Genomic DNA, 27,899 nt, shown 5'->3' on the forward strand with positions numbered 1-27,899 from the left:
TTAATATCCAAAATATGTAAAGAACTTATATAACTATAGCAAAAAATTTTTTCAATTAAAAAATTAGCAGAGCATCTGAATAGATATTTTTCCAAAAAAAATGACATGCAGATAACCTGCAGGTACATGAAATTTGCCCAGCATCACTAATTATCAGAGAAATGCAAATCAAAACCACAATGAGATATCATCTCCTATTTGTTAGAATGGTTATTACCAAAAGAACAAGAAATAACAAGTGTTGGCAAGTATGTAGAGAAAAGGGAATCCTGTGTGCACTGATGGTAGGAATGTAAATTGGTGCAGATGCTTTGAAAAACAGTGTGAAAGTTCCTCACAAACTAAAAATAGAACTACCATAAAATCCAGCAATTCTACTTCTGGGTATCTATACAAAAAAATAAAAAACTAACTCAAAAAGATGTATGCCACTCCCATGTTCATTGCAGCATTATTTACATATTTTCCAAGATATAGAAACAACCTAAGTGTTATCAATGGATGGATGAATAAAGAAAATACGATTGAGTTACACACACACACACACACACACACACACACACACACACTGGATTATTATTCAGCCATAAAAAAGAAGGAAATCTTAACATTTGCAAGAACATGGATGGACCTTGAGAGCATTACAGTGCCCAGTGAAATAAGACCCATGACATCACTTATACGTGGAATCTAAAAATGAACAAAGAGCAACAAAAAATGAGCACATAGATCTGGGGAAGAGATTGGTGGTTTTCAGAGGCAGAAGGTGAAGCGTTGATGAAATGGGTGAATGAGGTCAAGGGAAAATAAGACCCAAATGGAAATTCTTATACAAAAGTACAGTACAAAAAATACAGTAAATGAAAAGAAAAATTTGCTAGAGGGAGTCAACAGTAGATCTGAACTGGCAGAAATCAGAATCAGCAAACTTGAAGGAAACTGATAGAGACTGTGGATTCTGAGGGGGAAAAAATTAAGAAAAATTAACAAATCCTCAAAGAAGCTTAGGATACTGTAAATGTAGCAAACATGTCCATAATAAGAGTAGAAAAGAGAGGGGCGCCTGGGTGGCGCAGTTGGTTGAGCGTCCGACTTCAGCCGGGTCACGATCTCGCGGTCCATGAGTTCGAGCCCCGCCTCAGGCTCTGGGCTGATGGCTCAGAGCCTGGAGCCTGTTTCCGATTCTGTGTCTCCCTCTCTCTCTGCCCCTCCCCCGTTCATGCTCTGTCTCTCTCTGTCCCAAAAGTAAATAAACGTTGAAAAAAAAAATTAAAAAAAAAAGAGAGTAGAAAAGAGAGAAGCAGGAAAATATTCAAAAAGATAATGGCTGAAAACTTCCAAAATTTGATGAAAACCATTAATGCATAGGTCTACAATGTCAGTGAACTCCAAACAGGACAAATGCAAAGATACCCACACCCAGAAACATCATAGTAAAAATGCTGAAAGGCAAAAAAATCTTGAAAACAGTAATAGAAAAATGACTTGTCCCATACAACAGAACTCAAGTAGGATTAACAGTTCATTAGAAACAATGGAGGCCAGAAGCAGTAGGACAACATACTCAGAGTGCTCAAAGGAAAAACCTAAACCCAAAAATCTTATATCCAGCAAAACAATCTTTCAAAAATGTAGCTGAAATAAAGTCATGCCCCGATAAACAAAAAATGAGAGAATTTGTTGCTAGCATAGGCCACTTTATAAGAAATACTAAAGGAAGTTTTCCTCAGGCTGAAAAAAAGTAATGCCAGATGATAATTTGAATTCACACAAGGGGAAAAAGAACACTACTAAGGTAACTATGTAATTATAAAATAATAATATAAATGTACATGACTTCTTCTCTTAACTGATTTAAAAAGCCATTTATGAAACAATATTATAAAATTGTCTTGATGGACCTACAGTATGTAGAAATGTAATATATTTTCCAATAACAGCACAAAGGAAGTAGGTGGGAGCAAAGTTGTATTTGAGTAAGCAAACAAAACCACATGGATTGACTGGAACAAATGAAGAGAACTAGAAATGATAAATTGCAAAGTTAATATACAAACTATAAATATATTTTCTGCTCACTTTCTTCTCTCAGATTTTATAAAAACCCAAAGTTATATAAAGTAATCATTATAATAATATGTTGCTGGATTTGTAACACATATGGAGGTGTTATGTATGCCAGTAATAGCACATAAAGGGGAAAGAGGAAATAGAAGTATGAAAGAATAACATTTCTACATCTCCCTGGAATTAAGTTAATATACATCTGAAGTAGATACTGAGAAGTTAAGATGTATATGTTACCTTAGAGCAATGCCAAAAATATGATGACAAAATCATTAAAGAAATGAATGAGTTACACTAGAAAATATTTAATGCCAAACAAAGCAGTAAGGAAGATTAGAGGGACAAAAAGACATGAGACATACAGAAAAATAAAGTAGAATGACAGGTGTAACCTAACTGTATCAGTTATAACATTAAATGTGGATAGATTTAACAATTCAATCAGAAGACAAAGACTGTTGAGCCAGATTTTTTAAAAAAACCAAGATTTAACTCCATGCTGTCAGAGGCCACACATAAAGATGTAAATCCGTTGAAAGTTAAGAGATAGAAAAAAACCATGCAAACAGCAAGTACAGCTATAGTTAATACCAGACAAAATAGATTTTAAAGCAAAAAAAAAGTTACTATAAATAGGGACATCTAAAATGAAAAAATGGTTAACCCATCTAGAAGATATAACATCTGTGCATCTGACGACCGATCTACAAAGTACATGAGGCAATATTTGACAGAATCAAAGGGAGAGAGACAATCCAACAATAATTACCAGGAATTTCAGTACTCCACTTCGAATAATGATACAAGAAGTAGACAGAAAACCAAAAAGGAAATAAAGACTTGAAAAATGCCACATACAAAACCTCTATACTGAAATCTACAAACTCATGCAGAAAGAAAAAAAAAATTTAAAACATCATTTAAATAGAGGAGAATACCATGTTTATAGGTTGGGAGACTGAATATTTTTAAAATGTTTATTCTATCAAAATTACAGTCTAGTAAAAATTTGGCATATCCTTTTGTAGCAATTGACAAATTGATTCTAAAACTTATTTAGAAATGCAAAAAATCTAAAGTAATTAAAACACTCTTGGAAAAGAACAAAGTTGGAGTATTTTACTACCTGACTTTAAGATGTACTATAGACCTGCATTAATTAGTGTGGTAGTAAAAAAAAAGATAGACAAATAGACCAATGACTACAAAATACAAAGTCTAGAAGTAAACTTACACATATGTATCCAATTTATTTTTTACTAAGGCACTAATAAAAATCAATGAAAAAAGGAAAATCTTTTTAACAAATAATGATGGAAGAACTAGACAAACAACATATAGGGGAAAATGAACCTTAATCTCTACCTCACACCACAATCAAAATTTATTTGAGATGAATTATAGTCCTAAAACTGAAAGCTGAAAATTAAAAAAGCTTCTTGGAGAATACAATAATATCTTCATGAGCATTGAGTAGGCAAAGATTACTTACACAGGAATTATAAAAAATTCACAATTAAAAAATTTCATAAAGGGTCCTTCAAGTAAACTAATCTCCTGAACATCAAAAGATTTCATTTTCATTAAGAAAATGACAAAAAAAAAAAAAGAAAATGACAAGATAAGTCACATACTGGAAGAAAATATTCACAGTACCTACTTCTAACAAAAGACTCTTAAGTATATAAATAATTCTATTCAAGATTTGGCACATACTTGGTTCTGTAACCTTAAATTGTTTAAACTCTTCAAACTCATAGTTTCTTATCTGTAAAACATAAGAGGTGGGCTAGAGTACCACAGCAGCCTTTTCCCAAATTCTATAATTTTTTGAACCATAGTAAGTTTATTGGTACAAATTATATCAAGAAAGGGGTGGTAGCAAGGAATATGGACAAAGATAGTTCTGGTAATTGACAATAGTTTTTAATAAGTACTTCTGGGTATAAAGATTTACATTAAAGTAGGAACTCTGAATATTTTTTATAAGGAAAAAGTATATAAGAATCTCTAACAAGTATAGGAAAACCATAATTAAGGATATTTTATGAATGCCACAGGAATGCAGGCTGGCAGATAGCAAGAATTATAAAATGTTTATTTATTGTGCCTATCCTTGTGTTTGTCAGTAGAGTTACATAACAGAGTATTAAAAATAAGAGAGGGGTGACTGAGTGGCTCAGTTAGTTGAACCTCTGACTCTTGGTTTCAGCTCAGATTGTGGTGTTGAAGTTCCTGAGATCAAGCTCTGTCAGCACAGAGCCTGCCTGGGATTCTCTCTCTCTGCCCCTCCCCCACTCACATGTGCGCTCTCTCTCTCTCTCTCTCTCTTAAATAAAATTAAAAAAAATTTTTAAAAAGAGAAAAATGTAATGCTTATTATAAGAAGGAATTGATATCATCAAATAAGTCACCTAATATGTATTATACAACACTGCATTTTTATAACTAAGTATAATATTTAGAATCTGTAGCATCCCTTAAAGTTCTTTTTAAAAGCCAATAAGCATTTATCTTGAAAGAAGATTTGATTAGGTCTTTTTAAAAACTACTTATAAATTGTATTATTTTTGGTTTATTTTTAGATAAAACTAGGTCATTTATTAAAGTAGCTATTTCATGTTAAAAAGTAAGAAAGAAGATTTTATATTTTACTACCATTATGTTAATTACTCCTTGTATATATCTATTAGTTATTGCTCCTTATTGTTTCTGGTATAACTTACTGAAACAAATTTTCAGAATCATTGTCATAACATGAGAATAGAAAAGTTTCACAGGGAAAAGAAAAACCTTTTGAAAATTTTAGGAATGACTATATAAGAATTATCTACAATTTGTTAGCAAAATTTATCTAATTTCTTGTCATTTCATTTTCAGGTTTAACTGAGCTAAATGATAGTCCCGTTCCCTGGAACTTGAGCGCTGCAAGTCTCCCACTTCAGGTAAACATGAATGTTAACTTTCAGCCTTCTTGTAATTCACTGCAGTAATCTACTGCTTTATTTTCTTAATTCTTACAATGTGAAATTCATAATTTTAGTAATTGTTTCTAATTTAGTTTCTGAAATTTTACCATAAGCAAATATATAAAAAATTCTTGGCCTCCCAAAAAATTAAGATCAGAGATATGAGTGTAGTACATTTAAAGACATTTTAAACAAAGGTTTTTTTTTTTCAAAAAAAGAAAAAATGATAATATGCTGGAAGTAAAGCATCAAGAAAACATGAGCCTACCAAAGTATATTAAAAATGTGAGTACAAAGATTCCTAGGAATAGGTCTTTTAAGGTGTACAAAAAAATGTTAGTAGAAATTGTTGGGTGGTGGGATTATAAATGGTTAGCTTATATTTTTTCATTTATTTACCTGATTTTTCTCCAATACATATACAGTATATATAAATTTTTGAACACCAAAAAATATTACGTATTTCTTTGACATTGAACTATATGTTTTCAGAGTATCAAAAAATTATAATTCCTTATAATTAATTTTTATTTTAACTTCATATAAATTTATAAACATTTAATGACTTAAAAAGCAATTAATTTTGACTTTTGGAAATTCTTTTCTAACTGTGATATTTCTTTAATTTACTCTATCTCTTTTTTTTATGTTTATTTTTGAGAGAGAGAGAGAAAGAGAAAGAGACCATGAACGAGGGAGGGGCAGAGAGAGGGGGACACACAGAATCTGAAGCAGGCTCCAGGCTCTGAGCTGTCAGCACAGAGCCTGATGTGGAGCTCGAACTCATGCACTATGAAATCATGACCTGAGCTGAATGAAGTTGGATGTTTAACCTACTGAGCCACTCAGGCACCCCCAATTCATTCTATCTCTTAAGAGTTGTTAATTGTTTATCCTTATTCTTCAGGAATGTGAGGCAAAGTAGAATCTAGTGTCCTGTATAAAGTTTTCTTTTAACCCTATCTATTTAATCTTTATTTCATTGCTTTTATTTTAAATATGATCTCATACTTTTACCCTTTCTTTTGTATTTCTATCCTGTAGGCACCATCCTAATTTAGGCATTTAGTATCCTACATTTAGAGTATCACAAAAATGTTCTTAACAGGTGTCTCTGTGATCTCTCATCCTTACAATTCATTTTGGATATCATGTTGCAAAACTAATCTCCTTAAAATATTACTTTGATATTTTCTCATGTCATAAATCTTCAATATAAAATTCAATATCCTATATCAATTTAAATAACTTCACTTTAAATTCTCATTCATAAGCTAAATTTAAATTTTTAAATATTTTTTTTGAGAGAGAGAGAGAGAGAGAGAGAGAGAGAATGAATATGCATGCAAGCAGGGGAGGGCAGAGGGAGAAAATCCCAAGCAGGCTCCACACTCAGTGCAGAGCCCAGCACAGGGCTGGATCTCACAACCGCGAGATCATGTCCCGAGCCAAAATCAAGATCAGGTGCTTAACCAACTGAACCACCCAGACACCCCTGTAATCTGAATTTTAATAGTAATATAGGGTTCAAACGTCAAAGAGAAAGGGTATTTAAAAATCTCCCTCCCGCCCTTCCCCATACTTTGTTTCCATCCTTTTGAAAAATAAACATTGTTACTTATTTATCCTTTCAATTCGTATTTGTAAACAAGCCAAAAAGACATAGTATATTCATTTTGGCTTCCTGTTCTATACACTAGTATAGTATATGCATTTCAATATACTTTGCTTGATTCACTGTACTGTGTATCTTGTCTTTCCATTTCATTAAATAATCATTACAGTTGTATGTTATTGAAATGCATGCAGTTACTATAATTTATTTAGTATTTCACCAATTAAGGGACCCTTAGTTTGCTACCAGTGTTCTGCCATGTCAAACAATGCTGCAGTGACTAACCTTCATACCTTCCTCATTATAAACGTGTACAGGTAGGGGCGCCTGGGTGGCTTAGTCGATTAAACATCGGACTTTGGCTCAGGTCATGATCTCCTGGTTTGTGAGTTGGAGCCCGCATCAGGCTCTGTGTTGACAGCTCAGAGCTCAGAGCCTGGAGCCTGCTTTGGATTCTGTGTCCCCCCTCTCTCTCTGCCCCTACCCTGCTTGTGTTCTGTCTGTCTGTCTCTCTCAAAAATAAACATTAAATAAACAAACAAACAAATGTGTACCAATAGATCTGTAAATTCCTAAAATTGGAGCTTCTGAGTCAAAGAGTATATGCCTATCTAATTTTTATAAATTTTCCCAAATTGCTCTCCTTAGAGTTTGCAGCAATTTTCTCTCTTGCCATCAGTAACATACAAACAATGGTTATCTTTTTTTTTTTTTAATTTTTGTAACGCTGGTAAGAAAAGGTCAATGTAGTTTCAATTTATCTTTCACATACATGATATTGAATACCTTTTCAATTGTTTAAGACCTATTTATTTTTTTCTATAAATCATCTATTCATACAATTTGCCCATTTTCTATAGAGTTGTCATTTTCATATCAATTTTTATTGCCTCTTTATAAATTAAGATTACCCTTCTATGACCTGAGATCCACATATTTTTCTCATTTTAACTTTGCTTGTGGTATCTCTTGCCTTACAGCAGTTTTTTGCATTCAGACATTTCCTTTGTGGACTTTTTTCTTTATGCTCATTAATTTAAATACAATTGTAATTATCTGCTTTTTAAAGTTTTGGTAGAATTCTCCCATCAAGTCACTTACCCTTTATAATTATTGATTTTGTATCTTCATATTGTCTGTAAAGAAAGCTATTTTCATCCTAGAAATTTTCTAACAATATTCAATGTAACATACACAAAGATTGTGGCTCTTCAATTAGGCTAGTTAATAGTCAATCTATTTTTCTGTTGTTGTTTTTTTTTTTTTAATTTAGAGAAAGAATGTGTGTGTGTGTGTGTGTGTGTGTGTGTGTGTGTGTGTGTACACACATGCAAGCTGGAGAGGGACAGAGAGAGGGGGAGAGAGAATCCCTCAGCAGTGCAGAGCCCAAGGTGGGGCTGGATCCCACAAACCATAAGATCATGACCTGAGTGGAAATCAAGAGTGGGACACTTTACCAACTGAGCTGCCCAGGTGCCCCTTTCTGTTTTGTTTTTTTAAACTTGAACAAAAGTTTTACTGGATTTTAGGGGTTTTAACTTAATTTCTGCTGTTAACTTTATTAGTTCCCTCCTCTGTTTTCTAATTTTTCACTTTTCAATTTTTTTTTTGTGGTAGATGCTTAATTCATTTATTTCTTACATGTTGCTATACTAAGGTTAAATTTCCCATTGAACTCTGCATTGTATGTATCAGAGCTTTTGATAAATTGTGATTGCATTAATAGTAATTTCCATATGGTAGAGTTTTTTTTTCTTTTACCAGAGTTATTAATGTTAACTTGTAGCAGAATTAAGTAGCTATAAGTGCTGCTTCATTGTTATTTAAGTCTTTCATGTCTTTATATTTTAATTACTTGACTTGCCAAGGATGGAGAAAAGGAGAATTAAAATACTGTACTAATAATATGTTTCTATTTTTCCTTATATCTGCTGTGTTAAAAATATTCATGTGTAGATATTTTAAACTATATTGACAAAAAGTACATCTTGTACCATAAACCACCATTGTTCATGTCTTTTTACCTGAATTCCACTTTGTTTACTATTAATACTACAACTTTTCCTTTTTTGTTTGTTTCTTTGGAATTTTTTTTTTTTTTGTATACCTTGGTCTTACCTCTTTAGGAGTAAACTTTTTTAACTGAGGTATAATACAGAATGTCTGTAGAACACCAGAAACCTCCCTCCTGCCTCTCAGCCACTTACTCTCACAAAGGTACCCACTGTTCTGACTTTTAACCATAAATTAGTTTTGTGAGTTTTGGACTCTCATATGAATGGAAACATGCAGTATTTACTTCTTTTTTCTAATTTTGCTCAACATTACGTATATGATATTCAGTCACATTGAATGATTTTTAGTTCTGTGTGATACTCCATTAAATGAATATATCTATGCATTTTATTGTTGCTGCACATTTAGGTGGCTTTCAATTTGGGGTTATGTTATGACCAATCTTGTAAAATTTTTATTGCAAATATAAACTCATTTTTGTTGTATGTGTTTCTGGGAGTGAAGCCTGAGGGTCATAGGGTATGTTTATGTTCAGCTTCAGTAAATACTACTGAGTTTTCTAAAATGATTGCACCAATTTTATTTCCATTACCAGTATAAAAGTTTTATTTGTTCCATATACATCTTTCTCTCAGTAACATATTTAGTTTTCTTTTTAGAGGTCTTGCATACCTTTCATTAGATTTATTCCTTGGTATTTGGTGTTTTTATACGTCATAATTTTTTTATTTTTTCTTATTGTTTGTGACTAGGTTATAAAAATACAATTAATTTGTGTATATTGATGTCATCCAGAAAACTTGATAAATTCCAATAATTTATAAATTCTTTTGGATTGTCTATGCAATTATGCCTACTGTTAAAAGAGCAGTTCTATTCTTATTTCTAAAGGAAGAAATTAACTAGGACCTCCAATATAATGTTGAATATATGTGGTATTAGCAAACATCTCTTATTTCCAGTCTCAGGCATGTCTTTCAATGTCATAATTAATTATGGTAATTATTGTAGGCTTTTAGTAGACATCTTGCTTTTAGACTTTTGCCTCTGATGTTTTTTTATTATGTTAGGGTAGATCTGGAAACACCACCAAGACACTTTTTCTTTTTGCTTTGTTTTGTTTTGTTTGTTTGTTTTGCAAGGCAGAGTCAGGACTTTGCATGCCATAAGGTAGATTACTTCAAAGCAGCAAGGCTTTGACTACTTTTGTATTAGGATACTTGGGACAGAAATGATTGGCTGTGATAAGATTCACTTATCACTTCAGTGCCTTATTTGAGACTGGTTTGCTGGGCAGGGCCCACTCTTCTTTAGTAGCAGCCTTAAATCATATTCACAGTTGAGGAATGATTTTTTTTTTTCCTTATAACAACTTTTTAGTCATTTTATGTTTGTTAAAATGTATGAAATCTATCCTTCTGGGAACAGTGCCAACAAAGTTTATTTTATCTTAAGAAAATTAGAAATAATATTTGATTATTCCATTCATTTCCCATGAAAAAATAAAAATAATGGTGTTGCATTAAAGGGTCTTTCTAAGCCCACAAAGGAGAATGTACCCAATGCTATTCCTAGAATACCACAGCAACACATATACATAAAACTACATTCTGAAATCTCTTCCTATTGTAGGAATTGCTTTATTTAATCTAGATTATCAGGAGAGGTATTGTTAGGGTAAATGCAGACTTTTTAGTCCAATCTCATAAAACTAAAATGTAACCCAAAAAAGCACATTTAAGACTTTAATGGTAGTTTAAATCTCATGAAGCCTATTATCTCTAAAGGCAGAAAAGAATGAAAATATAAACAGTGAAAATGTTTAGATAACTTATAAAGGACAGAATCAATATGTGTAATAAAGGGAAACTAGAAAATAAAAATACATCTGACTTCTGAAAAATTAAGAAAAGCAGCCATGCCTTCTAATGTCTCCTTGATTCACATACTAAAAAAACTAGATCTGATTAATAATGTCAATTATTATGTTTGTATCTGGGTATATCTCCTCTTTTTCATATATATGTAGCATTTAAGAGCCAATACTATTCTTGTCTTTTTTTTTCCTTAATGCAATGGTTCTCAAACATAAGCCTGTATGAGAATGATGTGAACATTTTGTTAAAACACAGATTGCTGAGTGCCAAAGATTCTAATTGGGCACTGAGTGTCTAGAGTGGGGCCTGAAATTTTGCAAAGCAAGATCCCAGGTGATGCCAATGCTTCTGGTCTCTGGACCACTTGAGAACTATGGCTCTGTGAAAATTTTTAAAATATTTTTTCAATAGTTACACTTACCTTCTCAGTATCTATTTTGTGATCTCAAACCTTAACCCCTTCAAAGTCTGATAAAAGTAGATTAGAACATTGATGCAAAGAGCTGAGTAAGAATGGCTGGTAATCAGGCAAGCCAGAGACCAGTAATAATTTTATAATTCTGAGCTTCTACATGGATCTCAAACTCCCTTTTAGCTCAATAAACTGCAAGTAAAATAGAGCAAAGTTTAAGTCTATTAAATATTTATTTGAGGACAATGAGAACAGAATAGGAATTCAGAGCTGAAAGAATCTCAGTGAGCCAACCAGAATGCTGATGTTCTTAACTTCCAGGATACTATAGCCATTTCATATTATTTATTCATTCACCCAACTATTTAACAGGTAATTTTCAGTATGTGTAGTTATGTAGATATTATGCCATCTATCCCTGGAGAATAAACTAATGAACAAAATAACATATTCCATGCCAAATAGACCTGACAGTGTATCTGCAGAAACCAACATTAAACTAATAATTTTACCAATAGTCAGCTGTTTTTCCTTAAAGCTGTGTAACCATTTTTCACTCACTAGGTAAGGCTGTGCAGTTTGTGTACTGCATAAACATACCTTCCAAGGGGATGAGCAGGAACATTCAGCCCTAGCTTCACTTACTTGGAACAGCACTGCAATCCGTCAAGGAAATAGACGCCTTTTCTTTGGACAAAGAGTTGAAAACTACCCAAGCCTTCAACTGTAGGGTTATATCTGCCCACAAGATGTGCATTTTTCTAATTTTTATTCCTTAAAGGTGTGTCTTTAAAAATTATTTGCTCAGATGAACATCTTTTTCTAGGCTAGCATCGGGTTCTAATATTCCTGCTACCTCTACAACCATCAATCCTCATAATTCTCACTGTCCACAGTATACAATAGACTTACTATCTATCAAGTTCAAGTTAAGGCTAGGGTGATAGAATTATTTATCATTATTAAAATATGTTTATTTAGGTTTCTTTAGTAAAGATATCTTTATCAAAATTTCATAGAGGCTAACATCACAAAAACTAACGAAGAAACAACCAGCTCTGTTCTCAAACCGGAGTTAGAACTAAGTCTTACAGCCTACATTGAATGCTTGTTCTGCATGGTTCTACATTTCTAGAAACCCAGTACATCCTCCAAAGAAGAAAGCTTCTTCCGTTCAAATAGTCCTCTGTTAGGGCAGTGCCAAAACATCCAGATAAATGCCCAAAATAGAGACCCTTCCAAATAGTTATCATGCAATTCACCCCTTAGATAAAACTTCTGGGTTCACCTGGGCTAAGAAATTATATGCCAATAGTTTTTATTCCCTTCCTTTAGGACTTGCTACCAGAACTCCTGAGGCAGCACCAGGCTTGTATAGGAATGAAATACCAGCTGTGAGACAGAGGAATCAAGTACATCACTTGCCAGGTGAAAGAGAAAATCTCTTTTGTGAACAAACAAGTTTTTCATATCTCTACAATTTTCTGGACTTCACAATTTGTCTCAAAAGCTTTATTCCTATCTGTGCTGAAAATACAGGTCCCTCATGGTGAATGAAGACAAATTTCCCTGAAGTAATAAAACCATGGACACTGACTTCATTCAATACAAAACAGGAATTGTTAGGGCTTTTGTGAAAGACTTTGAAATGTTCTATAGAATTTTGATAATGTTGTTTTTCTGCTTTAAACCTGAATACTTTGATCATACCTATAAGAAAATATGAGGGGAGCAAAAGAGAATTCAGGGAAACTTAAGAGCCAAAAAGTAGAGTGGTTTTGTAAAAATTCTCCTAATTCTTCGTAATACAATTAAGTATTTTCTATGATCAGAAACTACTGTGATGAACCCTGAAATTCCACCAAAGAATTGCCTCAAAGGGGCAATGTTCTCTCAGAAATAGCAGAAAGGAAGGTCTTATAATCTGTTTTAAGCAGAGCCATTGAATATTTGATACTGCTCAGAGAGACCAAATCAAAATCAAACACAGGTTTTACAGCTTCCTTAAATTAGGCATTCATTACAAAATGGTTGTGACCAGATTTGCAATTTAAGAAGCATAAATTACCAATATTCTAGAATCCAAGTTAAGTCAGTAACCAAGGATCCTAAAAATAGTTGTAACCCATAATTTTCCAAACAGTAACTTACTTTCTTCTTATGTAATACAACACCCCTGTGATAGGCCTTTTTCTGAGGAGAAAACTGATGGTCAGAGTATTTAAGTAAGTAGAGCTGGAATTCTAACTTGGTTACATTTGGTTGTAAAGCCTATGTGTTTTCCTGGTTTCATTAATAAAATGAAAAAAAGAAATATGAAAATTGCAAAAAACTAATCACAACTGAAATTAAAACATAGGCAAGCAGTGACAAAATTGCTATGAAGAGAATGTTTTAACAAAGCAATTCAAAAGAACTTAAGAAATATGCTTTGCATGAAACATTAGAAATATAGTTTACCATTTAAGTTCCAGGAAAAGCTAAATACAAAAATGGTTTTTAGTTTTATAGTGCATAAAATCAACAAATTATCACATTTGAATTTATCAAGCCTTGTTTGCTAAAAACTGTAATCAATGTTTGTATAGTACTTTAAAGCAAACAAAGTATTTTCATATGTATTATCTTATTCAATCCTACAGCAACTCTGAAGAAATTATGACTAAGGAAAAATTTCATAACTTGCTCAAGATAACCCTAATAATAAATGACTTAGTCTAAACCAACTCATATCTTCAGACTTCAAGTTCCTCTGATCCCAGATTATTTGTCCTCCTATTAAAAAAGTATGTTGAAGAAACTAGTTCTCTCTGGGATTTATAATTCAAGGTAGATAAGAACAGAAGTAAAGTTTCCCAATCTTTTAACTCTCATTCATACAACACTAATAACAAGTTACTGATTCATTAACACTGTCCAGATAGAAATAGGATATATATATATATATATATATATTGATATTGTAAGAAAAGTGAAGTCATGACGTTAAACATTTTTTTATGCTGAGGAAAATTCTAATAAAGATACTTCTTTGCCTGGATATGCCTTAGCAACTTCCTAAAAAGGTGAGGGCAGGGGGAGTAATATAGAGGCATATAGGCCTTTCAGTGCTCTACCATGGATGGTGACTCCAAAATTGTGCATAAGTGTTTGAACTGTACCTATATACATAGCAGGTATTTTTGTTTTATCTTAGTTTCTGGCATAGGGAAGATACAGACAAATGAAATTTGTTACTTTGTTCCAACTAGTCAGTGAATGAATCAATACACAGATAAATTTTATAAATGTTTCAATCTAAACAACTTTTAATTTATTGTTATATTTATTTTGCAGAAGACATCTAGGCCACACAAGTGGTATCTTCTGTATCATACATATATCATACATATTATGTTGCTTACTGGAAAGGGCATAGCTTTGGAGTCAGAGAAATTTGAACTTACCTGTCATTTCCTACCATGATATCTTTAGCCAAGTTATCAAATAGAAATCTTTCATCGGAAATCAAAAAGTCAATCCAGTTGTTTCTAACCAAGAAACAACTAATGAAAATCTTTCAATTAGAAATTTCTAGTCTACCTCTGTATTTTATTTCCCATTAAAGTAGTAAGCCACATTCAGACTGACTCAGGGTTTGTTTTGTTCCAAAATTTTTGATTCAGCTGTGGAATTAAGGACCTGAGAGGTTGTTTTTTTTTTTAATGTTTATTTTTGAGAGAGAGAGAGAGAGAGAGAGAGAGAGCGAGAGAGAGAGAGACAGAGTGTAAGCGGGCAAGGGGTGTAGAGAGAGGGAGACACAGACTCTGAAGCAGGCTTCAGGCTCCAAGCTGTCAACACAGAGCCTGACACAGACCGTGAGATCATGACCTGAGCCAAGTTGGATGCTTAACAAACTGAGCCACTCAGGCACCCCAAGAGGTTCTTTTTTTTATGTGTTATTTTTTCAAGTGTTTACTTAAATTCCATTTAGTTAATATGTAGTATAATATTGGTTTCAGGTGTACAATATAGTGATTCAGCACTCCCATGCCACACTCATGCTCATCACAAGTGTATTTCTTAATCCCTATCACCTATTTTACCCATCCCCCTGCCCACCTTTCCTCTGGTAACCATCAGTTTGCTCTCTATAGTTAAGAGTTTGTTCTGAGAGTTGAGGCCAATACAACATATCTCTGATGAGCCAGGCTGCTCTTTCCATTGACTTTGACTTGAATTAGGAGTTAGGAAAAAAGCACGTGAATATAACAAGTGATTGAAGGATTTGATGCATTAATGATGCATGAAACCCCCTAGTTAAAATAGTATTGTAGTGCCTGAAGTTCTGTTCTTATTTAGGCCTGAACATACTACCTCATTCTGGCATAAGCTATGGTAAGCTATCAGACTACTCCACCTATTATTGTAAGTGAGCCTGGAGGCAGAAATTCTAGAATAGAGATAAATAGTCTTGCAAAAGTTTATAATCTGGTGCTGTTTTAGGCCATCACCTGAACTTTAGGGCTGAATTTATATATATTACTATGTATTTTGCCATCAGTCAATTATTTCATTCATTTGCATCATCTTTGGTCTCTTGTGCCATCCTACCTGATATTTTCTAGGTAAGTCAGAGGTGATAGATGTGATTAGGTGAGTGAATAACACTTTCTGTGGGGATAATTTTCTATGAATTTTTTAAATTCAGTTTTATTGAGATATAATTTATATAGGATAAAATTCACTTTTTTAGTGTACATTCATGAATTTTCTGGATTTTTTTTTTCAAAAGTGTATGCCATAACATGTTAAAGGGACAAGAGTTTCCTGACAATTTGCCCAGAACCTAATAGAATTAAGATAATAAGAAATCAAACTGTTTTAAGTCTAACACTTGGTGCAGCAATAGTCCCTTCCCTGCAGGTGGATTACCTATGTCACTGTTTGCTGTGTTACTGTCAGTGAGCCAAGATAAGCAGTTTTTCAAAGTGTGAAGGATTAAAAATAGTACTCTAGAAGAGAATGCACAACATGATTTAAAGAGATTTTCATGGAAAATAAGCCCATTATGAATTAAGTGTATGGCATTACTATTGAAAAGAGCAGTGGACTCTTAGGAAGTACTACTGTGCAGAGCAAACAAATAATAGTGCTATATACAATTGGAGACTATTCCAATGTGCAATGTTTAATCCTAGGTACCAGATTTTAAATACAACACATTGCCCAGACAAGTCATTTCTGATATAGAATACCACAGAGCAACAATATTTTCTTGTCAACTAATAATGAAATTAATAGCTAACACTGAATTCTTATTAGATACCACACCATGCTAAATGCATTACACATATTCACTTAATTAATGCTGATAGAGATCCCTATGAAGTAGGGACTATTATTATTTCCATTTTACAGAGAAAGGGAAACATACTCTTCCTGAGATTAAGTAACTACTACCCCAGAGTCACTCACTCACCTGGCAAATGGTTGAGTCATGATATGAATCCAGGTCACTTGTGTTCTGGATCACTGGACTTCGCTTCATCTAAAAAACAGGAAACCTGCATAGGAGAAAAGCAAAAAGTCTTTATGGAACTTTACAGAGGGGAAAAAACACCAATTAAAATTTAGAAAATGTAAGATCGAAAATAGAGATAACAAAATTTGTGTTTTTTTTTTTTACTTAACTCAATGGAACCAAAAGCACCTGTTAACTTGAAAATGAATATAATAATCAATTTTTAAAGATCATAAAAGTGTTATGAATATCTATGTATCTATCTGTAACTGTATATACATCTAATTTAACAACTAGGACAAATGGTGTCTCATATGAAAAATCTAGGGTGCATCTCAGGAAATACTTCTTGTGGAAGGTTCCTGAATGAAAGTCCCATAGGTTAATGTTCATAAAACCATAAAATGTTATTTCTCAAAATGTGATCTACCAACCTCTTTGCATCAGTATCACCATCTTAAAATAAAAATTCCTGCCTATCTGTTCGGAGTACCTGGAGATGGCCCCTAAGTCTCTGCAGAGGCTTTAAGATCTGACATATGAGAGCAAGAATCATTTATTCTTTATTGCTCTAGAGGCCGGAACTGGGACAATTATAAATGGTAAAGGAAAATAGTTTGAGCTCACATAGAAGGAAATTTTGTAGCAATATAGCAACCCCAAATTGGATTTCTTTTTCTACTTTTAAAGGTTTCAATCAGAACTATTCAAATAGATAGGATATCAAGAATGGTGTAGGAGAAATACTTTCATTGAATAGGATATTTGACTAGATGACCTCTAAGATTCCTGGGAGCCAAGATTCTCTTTCTCTCTTTCTCTCTTTTTTGTGTAATGTGCTAAGCCAGTGAGTCGTGAGAAGTTTCTATTTACCATTTTCTCCGCAGTGCATATGCTTTAGCTTAGAGAACAGTAAAAATGTACCAATTCAGAGAGGCACATTCCCAGGGGAACATTGCAAAGGTTTTTATCCTGTACATTTGCAAGACTAAAGGCCTGTTACTACCTCTTGCCTTATTCATCTTCCAACCTCAAATGTTCATGTGTAACATATTTCTCTAACACTTGAACATACTTTCTCTCTCTGCTTAGCCCTCTTCAGTGTAATTCTTCACCACCTACCTTCTGACTTTATTGGCTTTTTTTCAACATTCATTCAGCAAAGACTTATTGTACACCTACTCTATGTCAATAATTTATTAGGTATTGGGAATACAACCTCCCACCTTTGGAGAACTCAGTTTCAGGATGTTAATGGATAGTAGCATTAAAAAAATCAAGTGTAAAAAATGTGTTAAGTGTTATAAAGGAAATGTGCACAAGATGCTATGAAAGTAAAGATAATGGCACCAGATGAAACCTTAAATTTGAGGCTGCATTCAAAAAGGAGGTGATTTCTGAGCTGTCTTGGAGGACAAGTAAGAATTTACTAGTTGTCTGGACACTAAGAGCCTGGACACTAAAGAGCCCCTCCCCCCACAAAAAAAGTTTATTTGGGCAAGTGAAGAGAATCATTCTGTGCATGAATAATTATTAACATTGTTATTAAACTTCCCTAATTAATCCCACCAAATCATTCCCTTTCACTCCTTCAGTTATACTATTGAAATTGGGGTTTGTGAGGGGACTCCAGTTTTCAGGCTTTCTACAGGAAACCAAAAAGACCGGTAATAAAATGGAGGGGGGAATCTAAAAACATGGAGGAGATTTGGAAGACAGACTAAGTTAGATACTAGAATATACAATTCACAATATACAAGTGAATTTTCCATCAAAAAGAAGAGTGGAAAGTGGGAAGGCATGTGACATTGTGGTCATTGTCCTCCTGTATGCATCTGGGCTTATGACCAATAAGCAGGGACTGTTCGACTTTTTGAAAACATCACTGTAATTCATTTAAAGTAATTAATACTATATAGATATGTTGAAATACCCTATTTAAAAATAAATAGAAACAATTGACATAAATTATGAAACCAATCCTTACATTAGTTATTAAAAAATTAAATGAAAGATCAGTGAACACACCCCACCCCTTCACTTCATCTGAATTAGGAATTTACAAAATATATTTGCAATCTCTTCTGAAGCATATTACATATACTTAGTTTGCCATATTTTGATATAAATAAATTTTTGCTTGTGCTAATTCTAAACCCAAATTACTAAAATTTGATTTACTGATTGCCCCTTAATCTCTTTATTTTTTATTTTTTATTTTTTTGAAAGGGAGTGAGAGAACACATGCATGCAAGTGGGGGAGAAGGGCAGAGGAAAAGAGAACCCCAAGCAGGCTCCTTGCTCAGCCCAGAGCCGGGCTGGATTCCATGACCCTGAAATCATCACCTGAGCAGAAATCAAAAGTGGGTTCCTAATGGACTGAGGCCTCCAGGAGTCCCTGCCCCTTAATCTTAATAGAATTATTTTTAATGTTTTATCATAGCAACAATTGCCAGCTGCTATTATTTTTATTAAAATGATAATACTTAGATTTCCTTTTACAAGTAGTTCAACATGGCATCTAATAATAAGCAAACCACAGCCCACAGGCCAAATCCAGCTTGCCACCTATTTTGTTATGACTTGTGAAATAAGAATGGGGTTTTAATTTTTGTTAAATTTTTTTTTTTAATATTTATTTTTGACAGAGAGACAGCATGAGCGGGGGAGGGGCAGAGAGAGGGAGACATAAAATCCGAAGCAGGCTCCAGGCTCTGAGTTGTCAGCACAGAGCCGGACGCGGGGCTCAAACCCACAGACCAGGAGATCATGACCGGAGCTGAAGTCAGACACTCAACCGACTGAGCCACCCAGGCGCCCAAGAATGGGGTTTTAATTTTTAAATGATTGGTTGAAAAAAAAAATCAAGAGATAAGTAATATTTCAGGACACATAAAAATATATTTAAGTTTGTATTATATTTAGATTTTCTAAAACCGATTAAAAAATGTATTCCAATCATATTCCATCAGAAACATTAAAGATCGTATTCAGAATGTTATTTATTTGACGGATAAGATTAAGTTACAAATTGAAAAAGGGATTTTTTTTTTTTTCAAACTTATAGGTGGCAAAATTCAGAAATTTGTGAGCCAGGTTTTCTGATTTTAAATGGAGTATTCTTTCTACTTCATCATCCTGCATCTTTATTGTAAAATAACTTTCTGGAGCACCTGGGTGGCTCAGTCCATTGAGCATCAGACTGTTCGTTTTGGCTCAGGTCGTGATCTCACCATTTGTGGGTTAGAGCCCCATGTCAGACTCTGCATTGGCAGTGTAGAGCCTGCTTGGGATTCTCTCTCATTCCCTCTCTCTCTCTGCCCCTCCCCCGTTCGTGCATGCACTCCCTCTCAAAATGAATAAACTTTAAAAATAAATTAAAAAATAAAATAGCTTTTCTATTTGTAAAGAAAAATCACTTAGAGGGTATAATTGATGACATCAACTAGACTCTTAAAGTCTTAAGTGACAGAAAAGATGTGTAACATGATTTCTTTTATGCATTCTTTTTATAATAACATGCATTCTAGTTAAATATTTTGAGATACCCAGTGTAAAATTTTTATTAGCAGACAAATAATGAGGAAATTTTTTAAATAAATTATAGGTGTTTTCTTGGTTTATTCAAACATTTTCTGATAGCTTGTTTATAATTAATTCATTTTCAAATATTTTTTTATTTTCAAAATTTTCTTATCTATTGAATTTAACATTGTACTAGTCAATATTGAAGTCATTTCATCTGCCACTTCCATGGCAAAATTTCCTTGACCATATCATATATACATCTATAAAATAGAATTTTCTATTTCAAAAAAATGTTGACAGGTTTTACCATCTGTTTTTACTCTTATCAGTTATTTATGATAGGAGCTCATACATTTGTTGCCATATTTCTTTACCTATTAGATTTATCCAATATGGATTTTTGGTCCTTCCCAAATTAAACAAAAAATCACTTCTAATGCCACATATGAAAAAAAACTATGCAAAGATATACTAAATTATCTACTATAAGAACAATTGCTTTTGTCATGTTTCTGTTTGCATATTAAACAATTACTACTGAATGACAACAAACTAACATCAAACAATATTTCTGCTTCTATACATGCTCACTAAATATAACGCTCATTAGGATTTAATAATTATATATAAGACATACTGTTCCCCCACACTCCTCTTTAATTTCATATAATTAACATCTGCCTTTTTCCTTTTTCTGTTGTTTCAGTTAAAGGATCAAGAAAGTTAAGTCTGCCAACAGATCTTAAGGCTGATCTTGGTATGGTATGCCAACAATTTTAAGCTTTCTTATATTCATTTGGCTGAACATTTTTACCAACCGGTCCATGAATAACAAGTTTCCTAGATGGCAGTGTTTGATGAATTTCCAAAAAGGCTTTCTTAAAAATCACCAAACAGTTCTGTTGGCAGCATTCAACATTCTGTTTGTTAACAATCATTTTACAAAATTGTGTTTTATAAATCATCACACACCTAGATATATAATGTTTCATTTATTTTTAGCATGAAAATATTTTTGAACAACGAATAATCATGCATATGATCCCTACCCTTTGCGAAAGTAATCATGTAAATGAGTATCATTCTTTCCTGGAATTATTTTCCCTATTCTGTACATTAATATTATTTAGAATTAATGCTATTAAATAACAACAAATAATGTCTGGTACATTAAAAAAAATGGAGCCCTGGCTTTTTTTAATTATTATTATTTTAGAAAAGTTACAGAAAATTTGATTCACTTTTAGCTTATATTTTTGTGGTGGTCACAGCCTTTTTCATGATTCAAACTGAAATAAATAAGGCTTTTATTAAATAGGCCTTCAGAACTTTTATCTACTTGTTCTGGCATAGGTTTTTTTTTTTTTAATTTAATTACCTTTATTTTTATCTCCTTTATTCTAACTTAAAGCCATACCATTAAGTCCTACTAATGTCATGGGTAAAATAACAAAATTCAATAATTAGTCTCTGCATTATTTTTTAGAGTTTACAAAGCTGCTTCACATACATTGTTTTACTTGATTCTCTAGAGCATATTCACATAGCTCACCTCATTGTATCTAAATTAAATAACTGTTAGACAACAAATAGCTTATTACATTTAAAATCTAGTTACAGGGGCGCCTGGGTGGCGCAGTCGGTTAAGCGTCCGACTTCAGCCAGGTCACGATCTCACGGTCCGGGAGTTCGAGCCCCGCGTCAGGCTCTGGGCTGATGGCTCAGAGCCTGGAGCCTGTTTCCGATTCTGTGTCTCCCTCTCTCTCTGCCCCTCCCCCGTTCATGCTCTGTCTCTCTCTGTTCCAAAAATAAATAAACGTTGAAAAAAATAAAATAAAATAAAATCTAGTTACATATAATCTTGTATGAATTCGATTAACTCATGTTTTTTAAACGCAAGGCACTAACCTATTAGGTATTACTAATAGTTCAATATTAACGAAATTGTTGTGAATTGGTATTATACCATTGTAATTGACATCAGAAGAAGAATTAACATTATAGTTCCATTTATTGACTTCCTACAGTGTCAGATACTATAGGATTTGGACATATTACCCAAGATAGTGTAGTTGATATTGTTCCCACTTTACAAATGGAATAAGGTGATTCCCAGCCCACTTCTATATTTATTGGTAAAAGCAAAGAAAGCTCTTGGTTATAATTCTAATCTGGAGATCATTTAGAATAGTTGCTATTAATATAATAAACAATTTCTACAAATGTTAGTCTCTCAAAATCTCCAGTTATCTCCCTCCCAATAGCTTCATTCTCACTATTCTCTCACATACTTTAAGCAAAGGTGAATTATGGAAACTCATAAAATTGCCAAGTGCTTTTCAGTTTACTAAAAGATTTTTTACATTTAAAAGGATTCACAATAAAACTTCATTAAATTTCTACTTCTAAGTATACTGTCAGTATAATTTCATTTAAAAAATGAAATTTCCAGGAAAAAAAATCATAAGGCTTCTGAACAAGGAAAAATGTAAATTCTTCCACATAAAACCTTAGCTTTAAAATATACCTGGGTTGCTTGTAACATACTTTAGGAAGAGTATTTTCCAGTAGTATATAATCCATTAGTGAAGGAGGAACATGTTTAAGAAGCTATTGTAGTAGGCCAAATGAGAGCCTAAAGTAGAGTAACAACAACAATAACAACAACAACAAAAATGGAGAAGCAGTCACCATGGGAAACTTTACAACTGATGTGATTATAAACAGTGGGTAGAACAAGGTTGGTAATGCATAGGACATAGAAGTAATCAAGAATGACTACAAAATGTTGAGAATAGTTTTCATGGAGAATGCCTGGTTTGAGAGGAAAGGAGAATGAGTTAGAGTGCTACAGGGACATCCATTTTAACCATTCAGTGAGCAGTTAGAAACTAATAACATTTATCTATATCAAGGTATTAGTGATGGTGTGTATGAGCTATTTAGTGAAGACAAAGGGAAAAACAATGCATTGGAGAGCTGTAGATACTAGTGTAACTTCTTTGTTATAATAATCCTTAACTAAAGAACAGTATAACAGTAACAGTAAAATAATAATAAGAGCAGTAAAAACCTCATACATTGTATATTTATGCAGTTAGAACCCTTAAGTAGTTAGCATTTTATGACATATCTGCCAGATTCATGGCTAATTGCTTTATACCTAACATTTTTACATTTAATGAAAAGCTATCTTGTTTCTCATTTTTAACCAAAAATAGACCTTTCTCTTTCCTGACAATATTTTGAATTAAAAACCTAAAAATGGGGTGCCTGGGTGGCTCAGTCAGTTAAGCATCAGACTCTTGATAATGGCTCAGGTCGTGATCTCACAGTTTGTGAGATGGAGCCCTGTGTTAGCTTCTGCATTCACAGCGCCGAGCCTGCTTGGGATTCTCTCTCTCCCTCTATCTCTACCCCTCCCCCACTCTTGCTCTCCCTGTCTCTCTCAAAATAAATAAACTTTTTTTTTTAAACCTAAAAATGGGAGTGCCTGAGTAGCTCACTTGATTGATTATCCAACTTCCACTCAGGTCATGATCTTGTGGTCCATAGGTTCAAGCTGGAGTCGGGCTCTGTGCTGACAGCCTAGAGCCTGGAGCCTGCTTTGGATTCTGTGTCTCCCTCTCTCTCTGCACCTCCCCTGCTTGCACTCTGTCCCTCTATCTCAAAAATAAAATATACATTTAAAAATTTTTTTAATTAAAACTAAAATTAAGAAAACCAAAAAATGAATTTTATAGAATTCAAGGAATGTACATAATTCAGGGACTGGCTGATAGTATTATGAATATATTGTTGTATATGCACCATAGGATATTATAAATGAAACACAGGCCCCCATAAGCCCTTTAAAAATATCTACTACAAGATGATCTCCAGCCAATGAAAAGATGCACGGAGAGGCCATGTTCAAAGAACTGTAGTGATTATTTAATTTATTTAAGTGTAAAGCTACAAACAACAGTGGCAAATTGGTGGTAATATGAGAACAAAGACAAGTAGAGGAAGAAGCATTACACTAATTTCACTTTTCATAAGGGGAAATAAATTGTTATTATGCATAGATAGCAACTTAAGAAGAAGAATACATCCTCAAGATAACCACTAGAAAAAAGGTAAAATACCCTAAAATGTCAAAAATTAAAAGGATAAAACATATAAAACTAAATAAGAAAACACAGACAATATAGTAAAAGTGTCTACAAAAAGCAGCAGCAGAAGATACAACCCACTATAAAAGTGACAGAGTAGAACAGGGTCTGTTCTAATTCTCCATTTTGAGACCAGTGTCTTTTAATTCTCCATTTTGAGACTCAGGACTGCCCTGACCCTAGCTTTATACCTTCCGAAAACATCAAGAATATTGTCTTTGCAACAACTTTTTACTAGAGCCAGTCACTTGTCATGCATGGAATAGGGGTCATACTCAGATTGTTCTTGGCCAAAATAACCACAAAGTTTATATCTATAGGAAGAATGGGAGCCAGTGGGTAAACTGACTCATGAACTCCAGGGACACAATAAACACATCGCAGATACTTATTTGTCTTTCAAGAGTGACTACATAGGTATTTTCAGGAGCGAGAAAGATGGTGTCTGGAAGCTAACCCTGGTGAATTAATTATGCTGCCATTTTTGTGAAGTGGTCCCCTCTAGAGAACAAATATGCTGTGGATAGTGAAACACAATTCATTTCTGTTTATTACTTGAGTATGAAAATGGCAAGTGAGTAAGCAAACATATTAGAAGCTAATTCATTCAATGGTCCTCAGTTTGGACTGGCATATCAACAATATTTTGCTGGCATCAGGATTATGTGACTTCAAATGCAGAGTGCTTCTGCTTACATTGAAGACGTGAATGAAAACCAACAAGTAGCTAGAACAAACTCCTAAAATTTGTATGGAACCAGAAAAGACCCCAAATAGCCAAAGCAATCTTGAAAAAGAAAACCAAAGCAGGAGGCATCACAATCCTAAACTTCAAGCTATATTACAAAGCTCTAATCATCAAGACAGTATGGTACTGGCACAAAAACAGACACTCAGATCAATGCAACAGAACAGAGAACCCAGAAATGGATCCACAAACATATGGCCAACTAATCTTTGACAAAGCAGGAAAGAATATCCAATGGAATAAAGACAGTCTCTTCAACAAGTGGTGCTGGGAAAACTGGACAGCAACATGCAGAAAAATGAACCTGGATCACTTTCTTACACCATACACAAAAATAAACTCAAAATGGATGAAATATCTGAATGTAAGACAGGAAGCCATCAAAACCCTCGAGGAGAAAGCAGGCAAAAACCTCTTCGACCTTGGCTACAGCAACTTCTTACTCAACACATCTCTGGAGGCAAGGGAAACAAAAAATGAACTATTGGGACCCCATCAAAATAAAAAGCTTCTGCACAGGGAAGGAAACAATCAGCAAAACTAAAAGGCAACTGACAGAATGGGAGAAGATATTTGCAAACGACATATCAGATAAAGCGTTAGTATCCAAAATCTATAAAGAACTTACAGAACTCAACACCCAAAAAACAAATAATCCAGTGAAGACATGGGCAAAAGACATGACTTTTCCAAAGAAGACATCCAGGTGGCCAACTGACACATGAAAAAATGCTCAACATCACTCATCATCAGGGAAATACAAATCAAAACCACAATGAGATACCACCTCACACCTGTCAGAATGGCTAACATTAACAACTCAGGCAACAACAGATGTTGACAAGGATGCAGAGAAAGAGGATCTCTTTTGCACTGCTGGTAGGAACGCAAGCTGGTGCAGCCACTCTGGAAAACAGTATGGAGGTTTCCTCAAAAAATTAAAAATAGAACTACCCTACAACCCAGCAATTGCACTACTAGGTATTCACTCAAAGTATACAAAAATACTGATATGAAGGGACACATGCACCCTGATGTTTAAAGCAGCATTATCAACAATAGCCACATTATGGAAACAGCCCAGATGTTCATCAACTGATGAATGCGTGAAGAAGATGTGGTATATATGTGCAATGGAATGTTACTTGGAGATCAATATGAATGAAATCTTGCCATTTACAACAAAGTGGGTAGAGCTAGAGTGTATTATGTAAGTGAAATAAGTCAGTCAGAGAAAGACAGATATCATATGATTTCACTTATATGTGGAATTTAAGAAACAAAACAGATGAACATATGGGAGAGGGGAAAAGAGAGAGGGGACCAACCAGAGAGACTCTTAAAGGTAGAGAACAAACAGGGTTGATACAGAGAGGTAGGTGGAGGGGTGGGCTAGATGGGTGATGGATATTAAGGAGGACTACTTGTTATGATGAGCACTGGGTACTGTACGTAAGTGATGGATCACTGAATTCTACTCCTGAAACTATTATTGCAGTGTATGTAACTAACTGGAATTTAAATAAAAATTTGAAATAAAGAGAATCTTGGATAATAATGAACAAATAGAGACCATCAATAAAGAAACAGAAATTATAAAAAGGAACCAAGTAGAAATTCTAGAGCTAAAATTACAATAGCTAAAATGAAAAACTCACCAGAAAGGTTCAACAGCAGATTTGAGTAGGCAGAGGAAACTGGCCAACTTGAACATAGCACAATTGAAATTATCAATTTGGAGAAGCAAAAAGAAAACAATGGAAAATGAACAGAGACTAAGGGACTTGTCAGACATCATTCAGCATGCCAACATATTATGGGAATACCAGAAGAAGAGAAGATAAAAGGGATAAAAAAGAATATTTGAAGAAATAATAGCTGAAAACTTCTCAAACTTGAAGAAAGATATAAGCTACACATGCAAGAAATCCTTTAAATCCCAAATATAATAAACTCAAAGAGATTCACACAGGGGTGCATAATAATCACTTTACAAAGAGAGGATCTTAAAAGCAGCAAGAAAGAAGTGACTCATTATGAATAAGAAATCCTCAATAAGTTTAGGGGCACCTTGCTGGCTCAGTTGGTTAAGCATCTGACTTTGGTTCAGGTCATGATCTCATGGTTCATGGGTTCAAGCCCTGCATGGGGCTTTGTGCCAACAGCTCAGAGCCTGGAGCCTGCTTCAGATTCTGAGTCTCCGTCTCTCTCTGCCTCTCCCCACTCATACTCTGTCTCTCTCAAAAGTAAATAAAACATTTTTAAAAATTAAAAAAAAAAAAAGAAATTCTCAATAAGTTTAAAAGTCAAATCCACATTAGAAACCAAAGAGGCCAGAAGCAATGGGATGACATATTTAAAATTCTGGGGGGGAAAAACTGTCAAAAAAGAATTTCAGATATATGGCAAAACTTTCCTTCAAAAATTAAAGAGAAACTAAGACATTGCCAGACACAAAAGCAAAGAGAGTTCATCACTAGTAGACCCACCCTATAAGAAATACCAAAGGGAGTCCTATAGGCTGAAATGAAAGGACATTTGACAGTAGCTTGAAGACATATAAAGAAATAAAGAACAATGGTAAAGGTAACTACATAGGTAGATATAAAAACCAATATTATTATATTTTTGGTTTTTAACTCCTTTTTATTTCTTACATGATTTAAGAGTCAAGCATATAAAACTAATTATAAATCTTTAATGTGCATGTAATGAATAAAGATATGGAGACAACAATATAAGGGCAGGTGATGGACATTTATAGAAACAGTTTTGTATGCTATTGAAACTAAGTTGGAATCAATTCAAGAGACATTGGTATAAATTTGTAATCACTAGTATAACCATTAATAACTAAAAAAATATATAGAAAAGGAAATATGGAAGGAGATATACTGGGAAGAAATTAATAAAACATAATAGAAGGCAGTATGGGAGCAATTCATGAACAACAAAAGATATTCTGAAAAACAAATATAGAAAACTAGCAGAAGTGCTTCCTTATCAGTAA

General features: G+C 33.6%; 1 protein-coding gene across 1 annotated transcript in view; it reads left to right on the forward strand.

The window, feature by feature from the left end:
• Positions 1–27,899, forward strand: part of STXBP5L (syntaxin binding protein 5L) — a 386,205-nt gene that overhangs the window by 303,673 nt on the left and 54,633 nt on the right. The window contains 2 exon segments of the mRNA XM_045036998.1: positions 4,948–4,977; positions 4,980–5,012. Of these exon segments, the coding sequence (XP_044892933.1) occupies positions 4,948–4,977; positions 4,980–5,012 (63 nt within the window).

Source organism: Felis catus, chromosome C2 (assembly GCF_018350175.1).
Source record: "Felis catus isolate Fca126 chromosome C2, F.catus_Fca126_mat1.0, whole genome shotgun sequence".
NCBI classification, from domain to species: domain Eukaryota; kingdom Metazoa; phylum Chordata; class Mammalia; order Carnivora; family Felidae; genus Felis; species Felis catus.